This window comes from Lepus europaeus, chromosome X, assembly GCF_033115175.1.
Source record: "Lepus europaeus isolate LE1 chromosome X, mLepTim1.pri, whole genome shotgun sequence".
Classification (NCBI taxonomy): Eukaryota; Metazoa; Chordata; class Mammalia; order Lagomorpha; family Leporidae; genus Lepus; species Lepus europaeus.
Window position 1 is genome coordinate 14,285,727 of NC_084850.1, and position 16,957 is coordinate 14,302,683.

At 39.4% G+C, this 16,957-nt stretch overlaps 1 protein-coding gene across 1 annotated transcript; it reads right to left on the reverse strand.

The window, feature by feature from the left end:
- Window positions 1-9,447: 9,447 nt before the first annotated feature.
- LOC133752480 (melanoma-associated antigen 10-like) lies at window positions 9,448-10,602 on the reverse strand. The gene has a single exon (XM_062182993.1). It carries the CDS (start codon window positions 10,600-10,602, stop codon window positions 9,448-9,450), a length of 1,155 nt encoding a protein of 384 aa, XP_062038977.1.
- Between the last annotated feature and the right edge of the window lie 6,355 nt (window positions 10,603-16,957).

A 16,957-nucleotide genomic window follows, 5' to 3' on the forward strand; every position in this document is an offset into this window, starting at 1 on the left:
TATTAAATATCAGGCAGTACAGGACAGTGATCTCTGAGATGGCAGCAAATGGAATGAGACCTACAATGCACTCAGCTTACTTCCAGGGGAAAATTGCAGATCACAGTGCAAGGAAGAGAAACCTGGTACTCCCCTTGAGTTGATGAGAAACAGCTGGGAGATCCACAAGGTCAGAATTTGTAGGATTGAATAACTGGGACACACACAGAGAGAGAGAAAGAGACAGACAGAAAGAGAGAGAACTGTAAAGCTCACACAGGGATGGGAATAGTTCCTCTCCCTATTAGTCAGAATAGAAAATTTCATATGCTCCTGGAATATTGATTATAATATTGCCTAAATGTGAGGAAATATTGTATGTATACAAAGAATACTGATTTTTGTGTGTTGATTTTATATCCTGCAACTTTACCAAAATCTCTTACGAGTTCCAATCATCTTTAGTAGAGTTTTTTGGTTCCCCTATGAATAGTATCATGTCATCTGCAATCAGGGATAATTTGACTTCCTCCTTTTGCAGTTTACATCCCTTTCTTCCTCTTGCCTAACAAAAGACTGTTGAGGGGCCAATGCTGTGGTGCAGTAGGTTAAAGCCCCAGTCTGCAGTGCCAGCATCCCATATGGGCGCCGGTTCGTGTCCTGGCTGCTCCACTTCTGATCCAGCTCTCTGCTGTGACCTGGGAAAGCAGTGGAAGATGGCAAAAGACCTTGGGCCCCTGCACCCACGTGGGAGATCTGGAGGAAGCTCTTGGCTCCTGGCTTAGGATCGGGACAGCTCCCACCATTGTGGCTATCTAGGACGTGAGCCAGCAGATCGAAGACCTCTCTCTCTCTTTCTCTCCCTCTGCCTCTCTGTGGCTCTGCCTTTCAAATAAATAAATCTCTAAAAAAAGAAAAAAAATAAAGAAAAGAATGTTGAATTCTATCAATTGTTCTGTATCTATTGAGATAATAATATGGTTTTTATTATTCAGTTTGTTAATGTGAAATACCCCATTTATTGATTTGCTGAACTATCAGTATGTTGAACTATCCCTGTCTATTAGGGATAAATCCCACTTGTTTCCAACGAATTTTGTTTCTGATGTGTTGCTGGATATATTAGCTACTATTTTATTCAGGATTTTTGCATATACATTCATCAGGGATATTTGTCTATATTTCTTTGTGTTGTACATTTGTCTAGTTTTGGAATTAAGGTGATGCTCGCCTCATAGAAGGAATTTTGGAAGATTCCCTTCATTTCAATTGTTTTGAATAGTTTGAGAAGAATTAGAATTATTTCTTCTTTAAAAGTTGGGTAGAAAGCAGTAAAGAAGCCATCCGGCCCTTGGCTTTGCTTTGTTGGGAGGGTCTTTGTTACTGATTCAATTTCCTTCATTTTTTTTTAAGATTTATTGTTTTATTTGAAAGCCAAAGTTACAAAGAGAGAAGGAGAGGCAAAGAGAGAGAGGTCTTCCATCCACTGGGTCACCTCCTAATTGGCCACAATGGCCAGAACTAAGCCAATCCAAAGCCAGGACCCCTCCAGGTCTCCAACATGGCTACAGGAGCCCAAAAACTTGGGCCACCCTCCACTGCCCTCCAAAGGCCATAGCAGAGAGCTGGATAGGAAGTGGAGCAGCCAGGACTCGAACTGGCACCCATATAGGATGCCGGCACTGCAGGCAGCGGCTTTACCTGCTACGCCACAGCACTGGCCCCCAATTTCCTTCTTGGTTATTGGTCTGTTTAGGTTTTCCATGCCTTCATGACCTAACTTTGGTAGACTGTATGTGTCCATGAATCTATTCATTTCTTCTAGATTTTCCAATTTGTTAGCATATTGCTGTTTGTAGCCATTTCTGATGATCCATTTGTTTTCCCTGTGGTATCCATTGTAACATCTCCTTTTTCATCTCTGATTTTATTAATTTGAATTTTCTTCCTAATTTTTTAGCTATTTGAGCCAATGGTATATCAATTTTTTTTTTCAAAAAATCAGCTCTTCCTTATATTGAGTTATAGACAGTGAGAGAGAGAGAAAGGTCTTCCTTCCATTGGCTCACCCCCCCCAAATGGCCTCTATGGCTGGATCCAGCTGCTTCCTCCTGGTCTCCCATGCGGGTGCAGAGGCCCAAGCACTTGGACCATCCTCCACTTCCCTCCCGGGCCACAGCAGAGAGCTGGACTGGAAGAGGAGCAGCCGGGATTAGAACCCGGCGCCCATATGGGATGCTGGCGCCACAGGAGGAGGATTAATCAAGTGATCCACAGTGCCGGACCCCAGCACTAATTGCTTTAAGCTTTCCCCTTAACACTGCTGTTTCCCATAAGTTTTGAAATATTTTGCTGTCATCCTCATTCATTTATAAGAGTTTTTGATTTCCCTTCTGATTTCTTCAATGACCAACTGTTCATTCAGGAGCATGTTGTTCAGTCTCCATGTGGTGTATATTTTCTAGAGTTTATTAGGTTGTTAATTTCCAGTTTCATTCCATTGTGGTCAGAAAAGATATATGGTATGATTTCATTTTTTTAAAATTTGTTGAGAATTACATTATGGCATAGCATGTGGTGTATCCTAGAGGAAGTCCTATACACTGGTAAAAAAAAAAATGTGTATGCCGCAGCTGTCAGAAGAAAGGCTCTGTAGATATCAGTTATTGTTTCTTTGTTGATATTTTGTCTTGTTGATATGTCCATTGATGAAAGTGGGGTGTTGAAATCCACCATTATTATTTCATTGGAACCTATGTCTCCCTTTAGATCCATTTATGTTTGTTTTTGATAGCCATTCGCCCTGGCTTTATGTGCATATTCATTTACTACAGTTACATCTTCCTATTGAAGTGACCCCTTAATCTTTAGATAATTTCCCTCTTTGTTTCTTTTAACAGTTTTTGTGTTAAGATCTATTTTTTCTGTTATTACGATGGCTACTGCTGCTAGCTTTTGCTTTCAATTAGCATGGAATAACTTTTTCCAACCTTTTACTTTCAGTCTGTGTGAAAGTTTGTTTGTGAGGTGTTTCTTGTAGGCAGCAAATAGATAGGTCTTGTTTTTTAATCCATTCTGTTGTTTGTATCATTTAATTGTAGAAATTAGGCCATTTACATTCAAGGTTATTTTTGATAATAACGACTTATACTTTTACTAGATTTTTCCCTTCACATTGTTTCATGATGCTAACTATCTTTCTCTGTTTCTGTGGGCACCACATCCTTAAGTATCATATGTAAGGCTGGACAAGTGGTGTCAAATTCTTTCAAGCCCTGTTTGTTTTGGAATGTCTTTATTTTGTCTTCAGTTATAAATGAGAGCATTGCTGGGTATATTCTGGAATGACAGTTTTTATTTTTTTTTCTTTTCAGATTGGACTATGTTTCTCCATTCTGTCCTAGCCTGTAGGGTTTCTGATAAGAAATCAGCTGTCAGTCTAATTGGAGATCCTCTAAAGGTAATCGGATGTTCTCATATTTCTTTTGGGCACATTTTGAAATCTTTTCATTATGCTTTACTGTTGAAAGTTTGACTATAGGGGTTGGCTCTGTGGCTTGGTGGGCTAAGCCTCTGCCTGCAGCATCAGAATCCCATATGGGTGCCCATTCATGTCCTGGCTTCTCTTCCAATCTAGCTCTCTTCTATGGCCTGGGAAAACAGCAGAAGACAGACCAAGTCCTTGGGCCCCTGTGTCTGCATGGGAAACTCAGAAGAAGCTCTTGGCTGCTGACTTTGGATTGGATCAGCTCCAACCATTGCAGCTATTTGGGAAGTGAACCACTAGATAGATCTTTCTCACTGTCTGTTCCTCTCTCTGTCTGTAACTCTACCTCTCAAATAAATACGATCTTCTTAAAAAAGAAACTTTGACTATAACGTGTCATGGTTTGTTAGGAGTTTTACATGCTTCCTGTACTTGGGTGTCCCTACCTTTATCCAAATTAGTGAAGCTTTCTTTTCTTATTTCACTGAATAGGACTTCTATTCCATTCTCGCCTTTCACCTTCAGGAATTCCTAAGACACATATGTTGGGTCATTGTATAATATACCATATATATTGAACAATTATTTTTTATTTTTCTATTTTGTTCCTCTATTTTTGTCTGAGATATTTTTTTCTCTCTCTTTTTAAAGATCCATTTATTTATTTATTTGAAATGCAGAGTTACAGAAAGCAGAGAGAGAGAGAGAGAGAGAGAGAGAGAGAGAGAAAGAGAAAGATTTTTCATCACTTGCTCACCTCCCAAATGACCGCAACTGCTGGATCTGGGTCAATCTGAAGCCAGGAGCCAGGAACTTCTTCTGGGTCTCCCAAGTGATTGCAGGGGCTCAAGGACTTGGACCATCTTCCACTGATTTCCCAGGCATATCAGCAGGGAGCTGGATCAGAAGTAGAGCAGCCAGGATTTGAACTGGCACCCAGATGGGATGACAGCACTGCAGGCAACAGCTTTACGCTGGCCCCAGACTGAGATATAGTTAAGTTAAAATGAATTCATCCTGGAGTGAAGTTGGCACATACACCAATACTATTAGAGTATTGTGGAGAAGACAAAGACTTGGAGAGGGAACACCAAGCAAAGATGGAATCAGAGATTAAAGTGATGCATTTATAAGACAAAGAATACCTAGAATAGCTATCAGCAGAAGCTAGAAGAGAGACATGGAATATACTCTCCCTCAGAGATCTCAGAAGGAACCAACACTGCTGATAACTTGATTTTAGATTTTTACCATCCAAAACTGTGTCTTTGTTTTAAGTCACTCTGTTTGTGGTACTTTATTACAGCAACCCTAGGATACTACAACTAAAAAGATTTACTATCTCCAATTAACTGTGTCTCCAAAAAAGTTGAAAGATATTTATTTATAAAACTACCAAGCAGTCAATTAAGTGAAACTCAGAATGCTAGTATGCAATCAAAATATGTAGGCATGGAAGGGAGCAGGAAAATAGAATGGATAATGAGAAAAAAATCCAATTGATTGAAAATCAGCCTGGAAAGAACACAACTGGAATTAAGCCAGGACGTTAAGATAGTTTTATAACCGTTTTTATATGTCTAAGAAATAAGTGGAAAATTTAAACATGTCAAGTTACAGAAACAGAAGATGTAAAAAGGGCTTCAGCTGAACTTTGAGAAATGAAGACTACAATGTATAAACTGAAAAAAAAGTACATGGAAGCTATGATTTGGATATAGCTTGAGCCTTGCAAATAATATCTTAAAGGCTTGCTCCCCAAAGTCTAATATTAGAGGGGTAAGAGGCCAGAAATGTAATCCAATTATGGTGTTTGAAAGGGCAGCCATTGAGACATATTTATACTGTATTGGGTCCTTAGGCTGGAACCCACATGTTTGACTCAAGGCAGCTGTGTAAAGAAAGGCATAGAGAGGGCAGACACATGTGCTTGTTCTTGCTGTGTAATACACTGTGCCAACTCAAGACTATGTCACCAAGAATTCCATCACCAGGTGTCCAACCAATGGGGATACCTGATCCTTAACCTCCATTTCTGTGAACTAAAATAAACTTCCTTCCATCATAAGCATAGATTGTGTTAACTATTTAATTGTAACAGCGGAGAGTGGACCAGTGCAATTGGTTTGGATTAAAAACAGAACAAAAGATTACTTAACTTGAATGTATAGCAGGGGAAACTTCATAATGAACCACAGAGAACAAAATAAAACTAATGACTAGGGTACTATTGAGCTATGAGACAACTTCAGTTGACCTAACACATTTGGAGACAGTAAAAGAGGAAAAGCAGGGGAGGGGTGGAAAAAATGGTTTGAATCATTGAATAAAAATTACCACATTTGATGAAAATTATAGTCCATCAGATCAAAGAAACTGAAAGAATCAAGAAAAATAAATCCGAAGAAAACTATAACAAGGAACATAATAATCAAATTACAAAACTAGAGCTAAAGAGAACATAACAGGGAAAGCAAAAGAGAAAAAAATACCAAATATTGTATGATTCCATTTATGTGGCATTTCCAAAATGGTCAAATCCATAATGATAGTAAGGAGATCAGAGATTTCCAGGGGCTTATGGAAGGAATAAAATGAAGTAAATGTTCGGTTGCTGTCAGGATTTCTGTTTGGAGTCATGAAGAAGTTCTAGAAATACTAAAAATAGATATGGTGGTGATTATAGAAAAACGTGAATATATTTAATTGTACACTCTAGATGTCACTGAATTGTATACTTTAAAGTGGTTTCATTGATCTGTTTTATGTTATGTGTACTTTGACAATAAAAAGAAGGCCAGAGGAAAGTAGAATATAAAGTACTAACATTAAAAGAACTATTGGCTGGCGCCGTGGCTCACTAGGCTAATACTCTGCCTTGCGGCGCCGGCACACCGAGTTCTAGTCCCGGTCGGGGCACCAGATTCTGCCCCAGTTGCCCCTCTTGCAGGCCAGCTCTCTGCTATGGCCTGGGAGTGCAGTGGATGATGGTCCAAGTCCTTGGGCCCTGCACCCCATGGGAGACCAGGAGAAGCACCTGGCTCGTGGCTTCGGATCAGCACGGTGTGCCGGCCACAGTGCACCGGCCGCGGCGGCCATTGGAGGGTGAACCAACGGCAAAGGAAGACCTTTCTCTCTGTCTCTCTCTCTCACTGTCCACTCTGCCTGTCAAAAAAAAAATACCTACCTAAATGTCTATACTCGGTGAAAATATATTTCAAAAACAAAGGTAAAATAAATGTTCTTTCATACTTATACGATCTGAAATAATTCATAACCAATGATATTCACTATAGGAAGTGCTAAGGGAAATGTCCCAGGAAAACGGAAAAAGAAAAAACAGAAATCTGAATCTACAAAAGGAATGAAGGGCATCAGAAATTATACATATTAAATATATCTCCTTATTATGTAAATGCCTTTAAAGGTAATTGACAAATGGAAGTAAAATGAATGCCAAAATGCATTTTTAAACATACGTAGATGTAAATTGTATGCCAAAATAGGCTAAAGACAGGAAAGTGAACAGGCAACCGACAGAATGGGAAAAATATTTGCAAACTATGCTACAGATAAAGGATTAATAACCAGAATCTACAAAGAGATCAAGATACTCCACAACAACAAAACAAACAACCCACTTAAGACATGGGCCAAGGACTTCAATAGACATTTTTCAAAAGAGGAAACACAAATGGCCAAGAGACACATGAAAAAATATTCAGGATCACTAGCAATCAGGGAAATGCAAATCAAAACCACAATGAGGCTTTACCTCACAATGGTTAGAATGGCTCACATGCAGAAATCTACCAACAACAGATGCTGGCAAGGATTTGGGGAAAAAGGGAAATTAACCCACTGCTGGTGGGAATGCAAACTGGTTAAGCCACTATGGAAGTCAGTCTGGAGATTCCTCAGAAACCTGAATATAACCCTACCATACAACCCAGCCATCCCACTCCTTGGAATTTACCCAAAGGAAATTAAATTGGCAAACAAAAAAGCGGTCTGCAACTTAATGTTTATTGCAGCTCCATTTTTCAATAGCTAAGACCTGAAATCAATCTTAATGCCTGTCAACAGTAAACTGGATAAAGAAATTTTGGGCTATGTACTCTATAGAATACTATACAGCAGTAAAAAAAAATTAAATCCGGTCATTTGAAACAAAATGGAGGAATCTGGAAAACATCATGCTGAGTGAAATAAGCCAGTCCCAAAGGGACAAATATCATATGTTCTCACTGATCGGTGACAACTAACCGAGCACCAAAAAGGAAACCTGTTGAAGTGAAATGGACTCTATGAGAAACAGTGACTTGATTAGCCCTTGCCTTGTTGATGAACAACGTAATACTTTATCCCTTTTAGTACTTTTTTTGCTTGTTCTACTTAATACTATCGGTTGAATTCTGTAATTAATACACAATTACTCTTAAGTGTTGAAACTTAACTGGAAAGTGATTCCTGTTAAATATAAGAGTGGGAATAAGAGAGGGAAGAGATGTGCAATTTCGGACATGCTCAATTGGACTTGCCCCAAACGGTAGAGTTAGTAACATGCCAGGTGATTCCAATTCAATCCCATCAAGGTGGCATGTACCAATGCCATCTCACTAGTCCAAGTGATCAATTTCTGTTCACAATTGATCATAATGATAGGACTAAGAGTCAAAGGGATCACATAAACAAGACTAGTGTCTGAAAATACTAACCGATAGAATAAAAAAAATGCAGAGAACAATCCAACATGGGAAGCTGGATACATAGTAGACTCATAGAATGGCAGATATCCCAAACAGCACTCTGGCCTCAGAATCAGCCCTTAAGGCATTCGGATCCGGCTGAAAAGCCCATGAGAGTATTTCAGGCATGGAAAGCCAAGACACTCTGGCAAAAAATATAAATAAATAAAAATAAACTAAATGAAAGATCTCTGCAAGTGAGATCCCAGTGGAAAGAATGGGCCATCAAAGAAGGAGGTACCTTTCTTTGAAGGGAGGAGAGAACTTCCACTTTGACTATAACCTTGTCTAAATATGATCAGAGTCGGCAAACTCAAAAGGCTTCCATAGCCTTGGCAAAACTCATGACAAGAGCCTAGGGTGATTACTGATGCCATAAACAAGAGTGTCAATTTGTTAAGTCAATATCAAGAGTCACTGTGTACTTACTCCTCATGTAGGATCTCTGTCCTTAATGTGCTGTATATTGTTATTTAATGCTATAACTAGCACTCAAACAGTATTTTTCACTTTGTTTCTCTGTGTGGATGCAAACTGTTGAAGTCTTCACTTAATATATACTAAACTGATCTTCTGTATATAAAGAGAATTGAAAATGAATCTTGATGTGAATGGAAGGGGAGAGGTAGCAGGAGAGGGGAGGGTTGCGGGTGGGAGGGAAGTTATGGGGGGGGAAAAAGCCATTGTAATCCAAAAGTTGTACTTTGGAAATTTATATTCACTAAATAAAAGTTAAAAAAAAACTAGTCATCTATTTTTTTCTCCATAATTTCTCCACACCTGCTAAATATCAACTGTGAACATGTTATTCATAAACACAGATTCTAAAGACAATATGTTTATTTCCATCTTTATAATATTTAATTAACGTGGAATGTTTGTACGTTTTTATAGGGACACAGTGCAATATTTCCACACACATACACAGCATAAATGAACAAAACAGGCATTTGCCATTTTCATAGTTTTTCTTTGGAGCCTTGGAGTTCCTCTATACCAGTTCTTTTCACAGTATGCAACACATTGTTGTGGACAATAGTCATCCAACTGTGCTTATAACACTGGAACCCATTACTCCATCTAATTGGGTTTTGGTATACATTATCTTCTACTAACAAGAACAATATTTGAAAAATGTCAAGAAAAAAATACAAACCATCAGATCATCCCTATAAAACAGGAACACAAAGTTATAGTATAATATGCACTCTCCTGCTTAAACCTGACTGCCACCTATTTAGAAACTTGACAGCTTTCTTCCAACCACTCTCTCCAAAGACTGGGTGAAGGATCTGCCTCACTATTCACCTGGGATAGGACAAACTGCTTATCATTGCTGAGCAATGAACATGCAGTATTGCTATCCACAGGGCCTTCCTTGTCCTGGGATCTCTCCTGCTCGTCTCTCAAAGCCTCATCATACCAGTAGGTAAAGGAAATGAGATCACTTTCATTCACCTTTGCCAAAAATTCCAGAACTTTCATTTTGCTAGTTTCAACATAGGCTCTTGGTCCCCACAGGAACTCGTATTTTGGGGGGTCACTATCAGGAACCTGCCGGTACTCCAGGTAATTTTCCTGCACCCAGTCATTGGTGATGAGTTTCCAGGGCTCCCCATAGATGAAGTGCTCCCTCCCAGGATACACTCCCAACATACTTAAGAATTCCCAGATACTATCCTCAGAGGCACAGTTACCCTCTATGAATATCACACCCAGGATAACTATCAAAAGGCTGGTTTTAGGCATATTAAAGTCGTCACTCAACATCTCACAAGACGTGAGGCCTAGTGAGTTGACAAGGACATAAAAGTCACTAGGAGGGTCTACCTCCCTTATGTCAATGCCAAAAATCACCTCCAAGCACTTAGAGGCTCTCTCAAAGATCCCAGGAAATTGGTCCTGGTATTCTTCAATGACAAACTCGAGCATTTCTGCTTTTGTGACAGCTTCCTTCAATCGATATTTCAGAATCAGGAAATTCATCAATTTGGTCACCTTTTCTTCTACTGAGTCTTTGGGCAAGAAATCAGTGTCTTGGGAGGCCTGCAAGGTGCTTGAACTCTCCTCAGCTAGGCTTCTGGGCTGTTCTGATATAGTGCATGAAATGGAAGAGGAGTAAAAGGTCTGAGGACAATGGGAAAGATTCAGTAGCCCAGCAGCAGGTTTATCATCTGTCTCTGGGGTGCTAGGGATCACAGGAGAGGAGGAGGAAGCAGAAAGAGTTAAAGGCAAAGAGCAGGAGGACAGGCCAGAGAAGCCTGTGGAAATGTTCTCCTTCTCCTCTTCAGCTGTGGAAACCTCTTCAGCACTCAGCTGCTGTGTTCCATCTGAATCCTGAAACTCTTGCTCCAGGGTGAGGCGTGGGCACTTTGCAAAGCGAGGCATGATGACTCTTACTGGAGGAAGTAGACAAGAATGTGATCAGGAATGTGGGTGACAGAATCCCATCAGCCTGTGAGAGAAAGGGACAGTGTGAGTGGTCTTGACTAATATATTCACCCATGAAGGATCTGGAAAGGTCAACTTACAGTTCTTCTCTTTAGTTGATGTCCTAGGACCTCACAGGTATTCTGTCCTTCTGGTCCAGCCTGTCTGCTCGGAACCTAGGGAAGGATGTGACAAAGCTCTTCAGAGGGCATGAAACCAGCTTGTACTACCTGTACAGAAGGCTGTGGGGTCAGGTGCTATGGGGTCTCTTCTCTTCTGAGGGTGTATATCCCTCCACTACACATTCAAAGTGTGCATCTCACCTTATTTACTAACAAACCTCAGGCTTCTTCTGTTCTGTGATTCAAGATATGTGACTCAGACCAGGGCCCTTATGTTTGATTCCTGGAGTCCCTTTAAAAGGAACTGAGAGGGCCTCTCAGATTCAGGGCTGTAAGCACAGAAGTCATCTTTAATATCGACTAAACATGGACCTAATTGTTACCTACAGAACATTTCATCTGGCAGCTGCAGAATATAGTGCATGACACTTTCTCTAGGATAGACCACATGCTAGGCCATAAAGCAAGTCTCAACAAATTTTAAAAAAATTGAAATCGTGCATGTTCATTCCTGACCACAATAAATTAAGCTGGTAATAACAACTTAAGAAACTTTAGAAAAAATGCAAACACATGGAGTCTGAACAACATGCTCATTAATGAACAGTGGGTCATAAAAGAAATCAAAAGAGAAATTTAAAAATTCCTGGAAATGAATGAAAATGACAATACAACATATCAAAATTTATGGGATAACACATGACATTTGCCTTTGGGGGACTGATTTATTTCACTAAGCATAATGGGCTCCAGTTGCATCCATTTTGTTGTAAAAGGCAGTTTTCCTTGATTTGTGCTAATTAATACACAGAGTACAAAAAATGTAAAATGTATGAGTGAAACTGACATTTGGAGATCTTAGTGTCTTTGATAGCCCTTGTCTATATGCTTGAGGAACAGTGTCTTTTTGACTTACTACTTGTTGAATTCTGTATTTAGTGGAGGGTTTATAAGCTTGATTTTATAAAGAAAAATGAAAGTATGCCATTGTAAAAATTAAAAAGAGGGGGCCAATGCTGTGGCATGATGGGCTAGGCTTCTGCCTTGGCATCTGCATCCCATATGGGCACTGGTTCATGCCCTAGCTGCTCCTCTTCCTATCCAGCTCCCTGTTTGCGGCCTGGGAGGGCAGTGGAAGATGGCCCAAGTGCTTGGGACCCTGTACCCTCATGGGAGACCTGGAGGAAGCTCCTCACTCTGGAATGACCCAGCTCTGACCTTTGTGACTGTTTGGGGAGAAGACCAGTATATGGAGGACCTTTCTCTCTGTCCCTCCTTCTCTGTTTCTCTGCCTCTCCAATGAATAAATGAGTCTTTAAAAAAACTAAAAGAAACATAAGAAAAGGAGGAAGAGTGGAAGTGAGAAAGCAGGCGGTGTTGGGAGAGTATATGGTAAAATGTATCAGTATACTTTTTTAATTAATTAATTTGCAAAGCAGAATTGCAGAGGCAGAGAGAGAGAGAGAGAGAGAGAGAGAGTGTGTTCTTCTACCCGCTGGTTCACTGCCCAGATGGCCGCAAGGGCTGGTGCTGCGCCAATCAAAAGCCAGGAGCTTCTTCTGGGTCTCCAATGCGGGTGCAGGGACCCAAGGACTTGGACCATCTTCTACTGCTTTCCCAGGCCATAACAGAGAGCTGAATCGGAAGTGGAGCAGTGGGGACTCAAATCGGCACCCATATGGGATGCTGCTGATACAGGCAGCAGCTTTACCCACTATGCCACAGAGCCGGCCCTCAATATACTCTTAAAACAGTATATAAGAAATATATAATTTATAATTTATAAATGACAAAATTCTTAAAAATTAACTGTATGGGATACAGAAAAAAGGACAGTTAAAAGGAAGGTTTATACCAATTAATCCTATATCAAATTGGATACACATCAAATGAATAATCTAACAATACATCTCAAGGATCTAGAAAAATGAGAAGAAACCAAACCAAAAATTGTTAGGAAGAAATAATTTTTAAAAATTAGAGAAGAAATAAACAAAATAGAAACAAAAAAGTGATCCAAAACATCAATGAGATAAATAGCTGGGTTTTTGAAAAATAAACAAAATTGATAGCCCAGTGGCCCAACTAAGTAAAAAGAAAAAAAAAGAAGAAAAGACCCAAATGAATAAATTCAGAGATAAAAAGGAGATGTTACAACAGATACAACAGAAATAAAAATAATCATCAGTAACAACTACATGCCAACCAACTAGAAAATCTAGAAGAAATGGTTAGTTTTCTGAACACATACTACCTACCAAAATTGAAAACACAGAAAATCTAAATATACCAATAACCAAGGTAGAGATTGAATCAGTAATAAAGATCCTCCCACCAAATAAAACCCTGGACCCAATGGCTTCACTGCTGAATTCTACTAAACTTTTAAAGAAATAATTCAAATTTTCAAACTAAAATTCCAATTCTCAAAATCCCTACTTTTCTTCTCAAAACAATTGAAATGGAGGGAATCCTGCAAAACTCCTTCTATGAGGCCAGCACCACCATTAATTCCAAAGCCAGAAAAGCATACAATAAATAAAGAGAACAATAAACCAATATCCCTGATGAGGATGGATGCAAAAATCCTAAACAAAATACTTGCTAATTGAATTCAGAAAAATCATTCCCTCAGACCAAGTGGATGATCCCTGGTATGCAGGGATGATTATACATACACAAATCAATAAATGTGATACATCGCTTTAACAAATTGAAGATTAAAAACCATATGATTAATCTCAATATACAGAGAAACTATTTGATAAAATACGACATCCTTTCATGATAGAAATACTTTAGCAAATCAGGTATAGAAAGATCATACTTCAATACAATATATGACAAATGCAGCCAACATCATTTTGAACGGGGAAAAGCTGGAAGCATTTCCACTAGATCTAGAAAAAGAAAAGAATGCCCACCTCACCATTACTATTTAATATAATTATTGAGGCCAGTGCCATCGCTCACTTGGCTAATCCTCTGCCTGCAGCGCCAGCACACTGGGTTCTAGTCCCGGTCGGGGCACCGGATTCTGTCCCGGTTGCCCCTCTTCCAGTCCAGCTCTCTGCTATGGCCCGGGAGTGCAGTGGAGGATGGCCCAAGTCCTTGGGCCCTGCACCTGCACGGAAGATCAGGAGAAGCACCTGGCTCCTGCCTTCGGATCAGCGTGGTGCGCCAGCCACAGTGGGCCGGCCACAGCGGCCACTGGAGAGTGAACCAACAATAAAGGAAGACCTTTCTCCCTGTCTCTCTCTCACTGTCCACTCTGCCTGTCAAAAAAAATATAGTTATGGAAGTTTTAGAGCCATTAAACAAGAAAAAGAAATTAAAGAGATACATACGAGAAAGGAGGAAGTCAAATTATGCCTGTTTGTAAATGATATCATCTTACATGTATGGGAACCAAAAATTCCACTAAGAAATTATTAGAACTCATAAGAGAACTTGGAAAATTTGGAGGATATAAGATCAACACTCAAAAATCAATACCCTTTTTATACAAAGCAATGGCATGGCTTACAAAGAGCTTGCAACATCAGTCTCATTCATAATAGCTACCAAAAAAAAATAAATAGTTTGGAATAAATTTAACCAAAGGTAAGAAAAATCTCTACAATGAAAATTACAGGAAAGAAATAGATGAAGGCACAAAGAAATGGAAAAATCTTTCATGGTCATGGACTGGAAGAATTAATATCAAAATGTCCACACTACTCAAAGCAATTTACAGATTCAATGTGATCCCAATCAAAGATGTCCTTCTCAGATCTTAAAAAATGACCCTAAAATTAATATGGAATCAGAAGAGGACCCAAATAACTAAAAAAATCCTGAAAAATAAAAAATAAAGCTTAAGGAGCCGGCATTGTGGCACAGCAGGTTAAAGCCCTGGCCTTAAGCGCTGGCATCCTATATGGGCGCCAGTTCTAGTCCCAGCTGCTCCTCTTCTGATCCAGCTTTCTGCTATGGCCTGGGAAAGCAGTGAAGGGTGGCCCAAGTGCTTGAGCCCCTGCACCTGCGTGGGAGACCAGGAGGAAGCTCCTGGCCCTTGGCTTCGGACCAGAGCAGCTCCGGCCATTGCGGCCATCTCGGGAGTGAATCAGCAGATGGAAGACCTCTCTCTTTGTCTCTACCTCTCTCTGTAACTCTGTCTTTCAAATAAATAAAATACATCTTAAAAAAAAATAAAGCTTAAGTCATAACAATCCCAGATTTCAAGACATATTACACAGGGCAGTTATCAAAAAAGCTTAGGGCTAGCAAAAGAATAGATGTTTTGACAGTTGGAACAGACTAGAAATCCAGGAAATTAATCCATGCATCTACAAGCAACTAATATTTGACAAACGAGTTAAAGTCATTTCCTAGGAAAATCGGGTTTCAGCATGCAGAAGTATGAAATAAGACCCTTAGATTACACCATATACAAAAATCAATTCACAATGGATCAATGATCTAAATATAACACCTGAAACCAACAAATTACTAAAGGAAAACCATAGGGGAAACACTGCAAAAAACTGGCCTAGGCAAGGACTTCTTGGATAAAAACCCAGAAGCACAGGCAATCAAAGCAAAAATAGACAAGTGAGATTACATCAAGCTAAAGAGCTTCTGCACAGCAAAGAAGACAGTTAACAAAGAGGCAACTGACAGAATGTGAGAAGATATTTGTAAATAATACATCTGATAAAGGATTAACATCCAGAATATATAAGAAGCTCAAGAAACTTGACGATAACAAAACAAACAATATAGTTAAGAAATGGGCTAAGCATATGAACAGGCATTTTTCAAAGTATGAAATACAAATGGTCAACAGACACATGAAAAGATGCTCAGGATCACTAGATATCAGAGAAATGCAAATAAAAACCATAATGAGGTTTAACTTCACCCCAGTGAGAATGATTATCATCCAAAAATCAAAAATTAACAACTGCTGGAGAGGATGCGGGGAAAGGCTCCCTAATACACGGTTGGTGGAAATGCAAACCACTCCAACCGTTATGTAAAACGATATGGAGATTCCTCATAAATCTGAAAATAGTTCTTCTCTATGACCTAGCCAATCCATTCCTGGGAATTTACTCAAAGAAAATACATATGAAAGAGTTATTTGTACCCCCATATTTACAGCAGCTCAACTCAAAGTAGCTAACTAAGATAAGGAATCAACTTCAACATCCATGTATAATGAAATAGTGGTGTGCATATATATATATTTAAAACTAGGAATTTATTATTTTGTGATTAATAAATCATCAAATTGGTTATGACACTATCCCACACTGTACCACCATTCACCAGACATAAATTTTTAAACCAGACTGAAGCATAGGGCAAAAAGAGCAAAAACACATGAAAACTTTCCTTAACAACCTTAACAACTTCCTCTAGTCATGCCTCCACCTTGACTTTCATTCGTGATTTCCTCCTGGGGAAACATTAGACGTTTTTCAAAAGAGGAAACACAAATGGCCAAGAGACACATGAAAAAATGTTCAGGATCACTAGCAATCAGGGAAATGCAAATCAAAACCACAATGAGGTTTCACCTCACCCCGGTGAGAATGGCTTACATACAGAAATCTACCAACAACAGAAGCTGGTGAAGATGTGGGGAAAAAGGGACACTAACCCACTGTTGGTGGGAATGCAAACTGGTAAAGCCACTACAGAAGTCAGTCTGGAGATTCCTCAGAAACCTGAATATAACCCTACCACATGACCCAGCCATCCCACTCCTTGGAATTTACCCAAAGGAAATTAAATTGGCAAACAAAAAAGCGGTCTGCAACTTAATGTTTATTGCAGCACAATTCACCATGCTAAGACCTACAATCAACCCAAATGCCCATCAACAGTGGACTGGATAAAGAAATTATGGGATATGTACTCTATAGAATACTATACAGCAGTAAAGGAAAAAAAAAAAAAAAACAATGAAACCCGGTCATTTGCAGCAAGATGGAGGAATCTGGAAAACATCATGCTGAGTGAAATAAGCCAGTCCCAAAGGGACAAATATCATATGTTCTCCCTGATCGGTGACAACTAACCGAGCACCAAAAAGGAAACCTGTTGAAGTGAAATAGACACTATGAGAAACAGTGACTTGATCAGCCCTTGTCCTGACTGTCGAGGAAAAACTGAATACTTTATCCCTTTTAGTATTTTTTTTG

Excerpts from the sequence above, each read along its gene's own strand:
- LOC133752480 (XM_062182993.1), bottom strand. The coding sequence starts at position 10,602 with ATGCCTCGCTTTGCAAAGTGCCCACGCCTCACCCTGGAGCAAGAGTTT.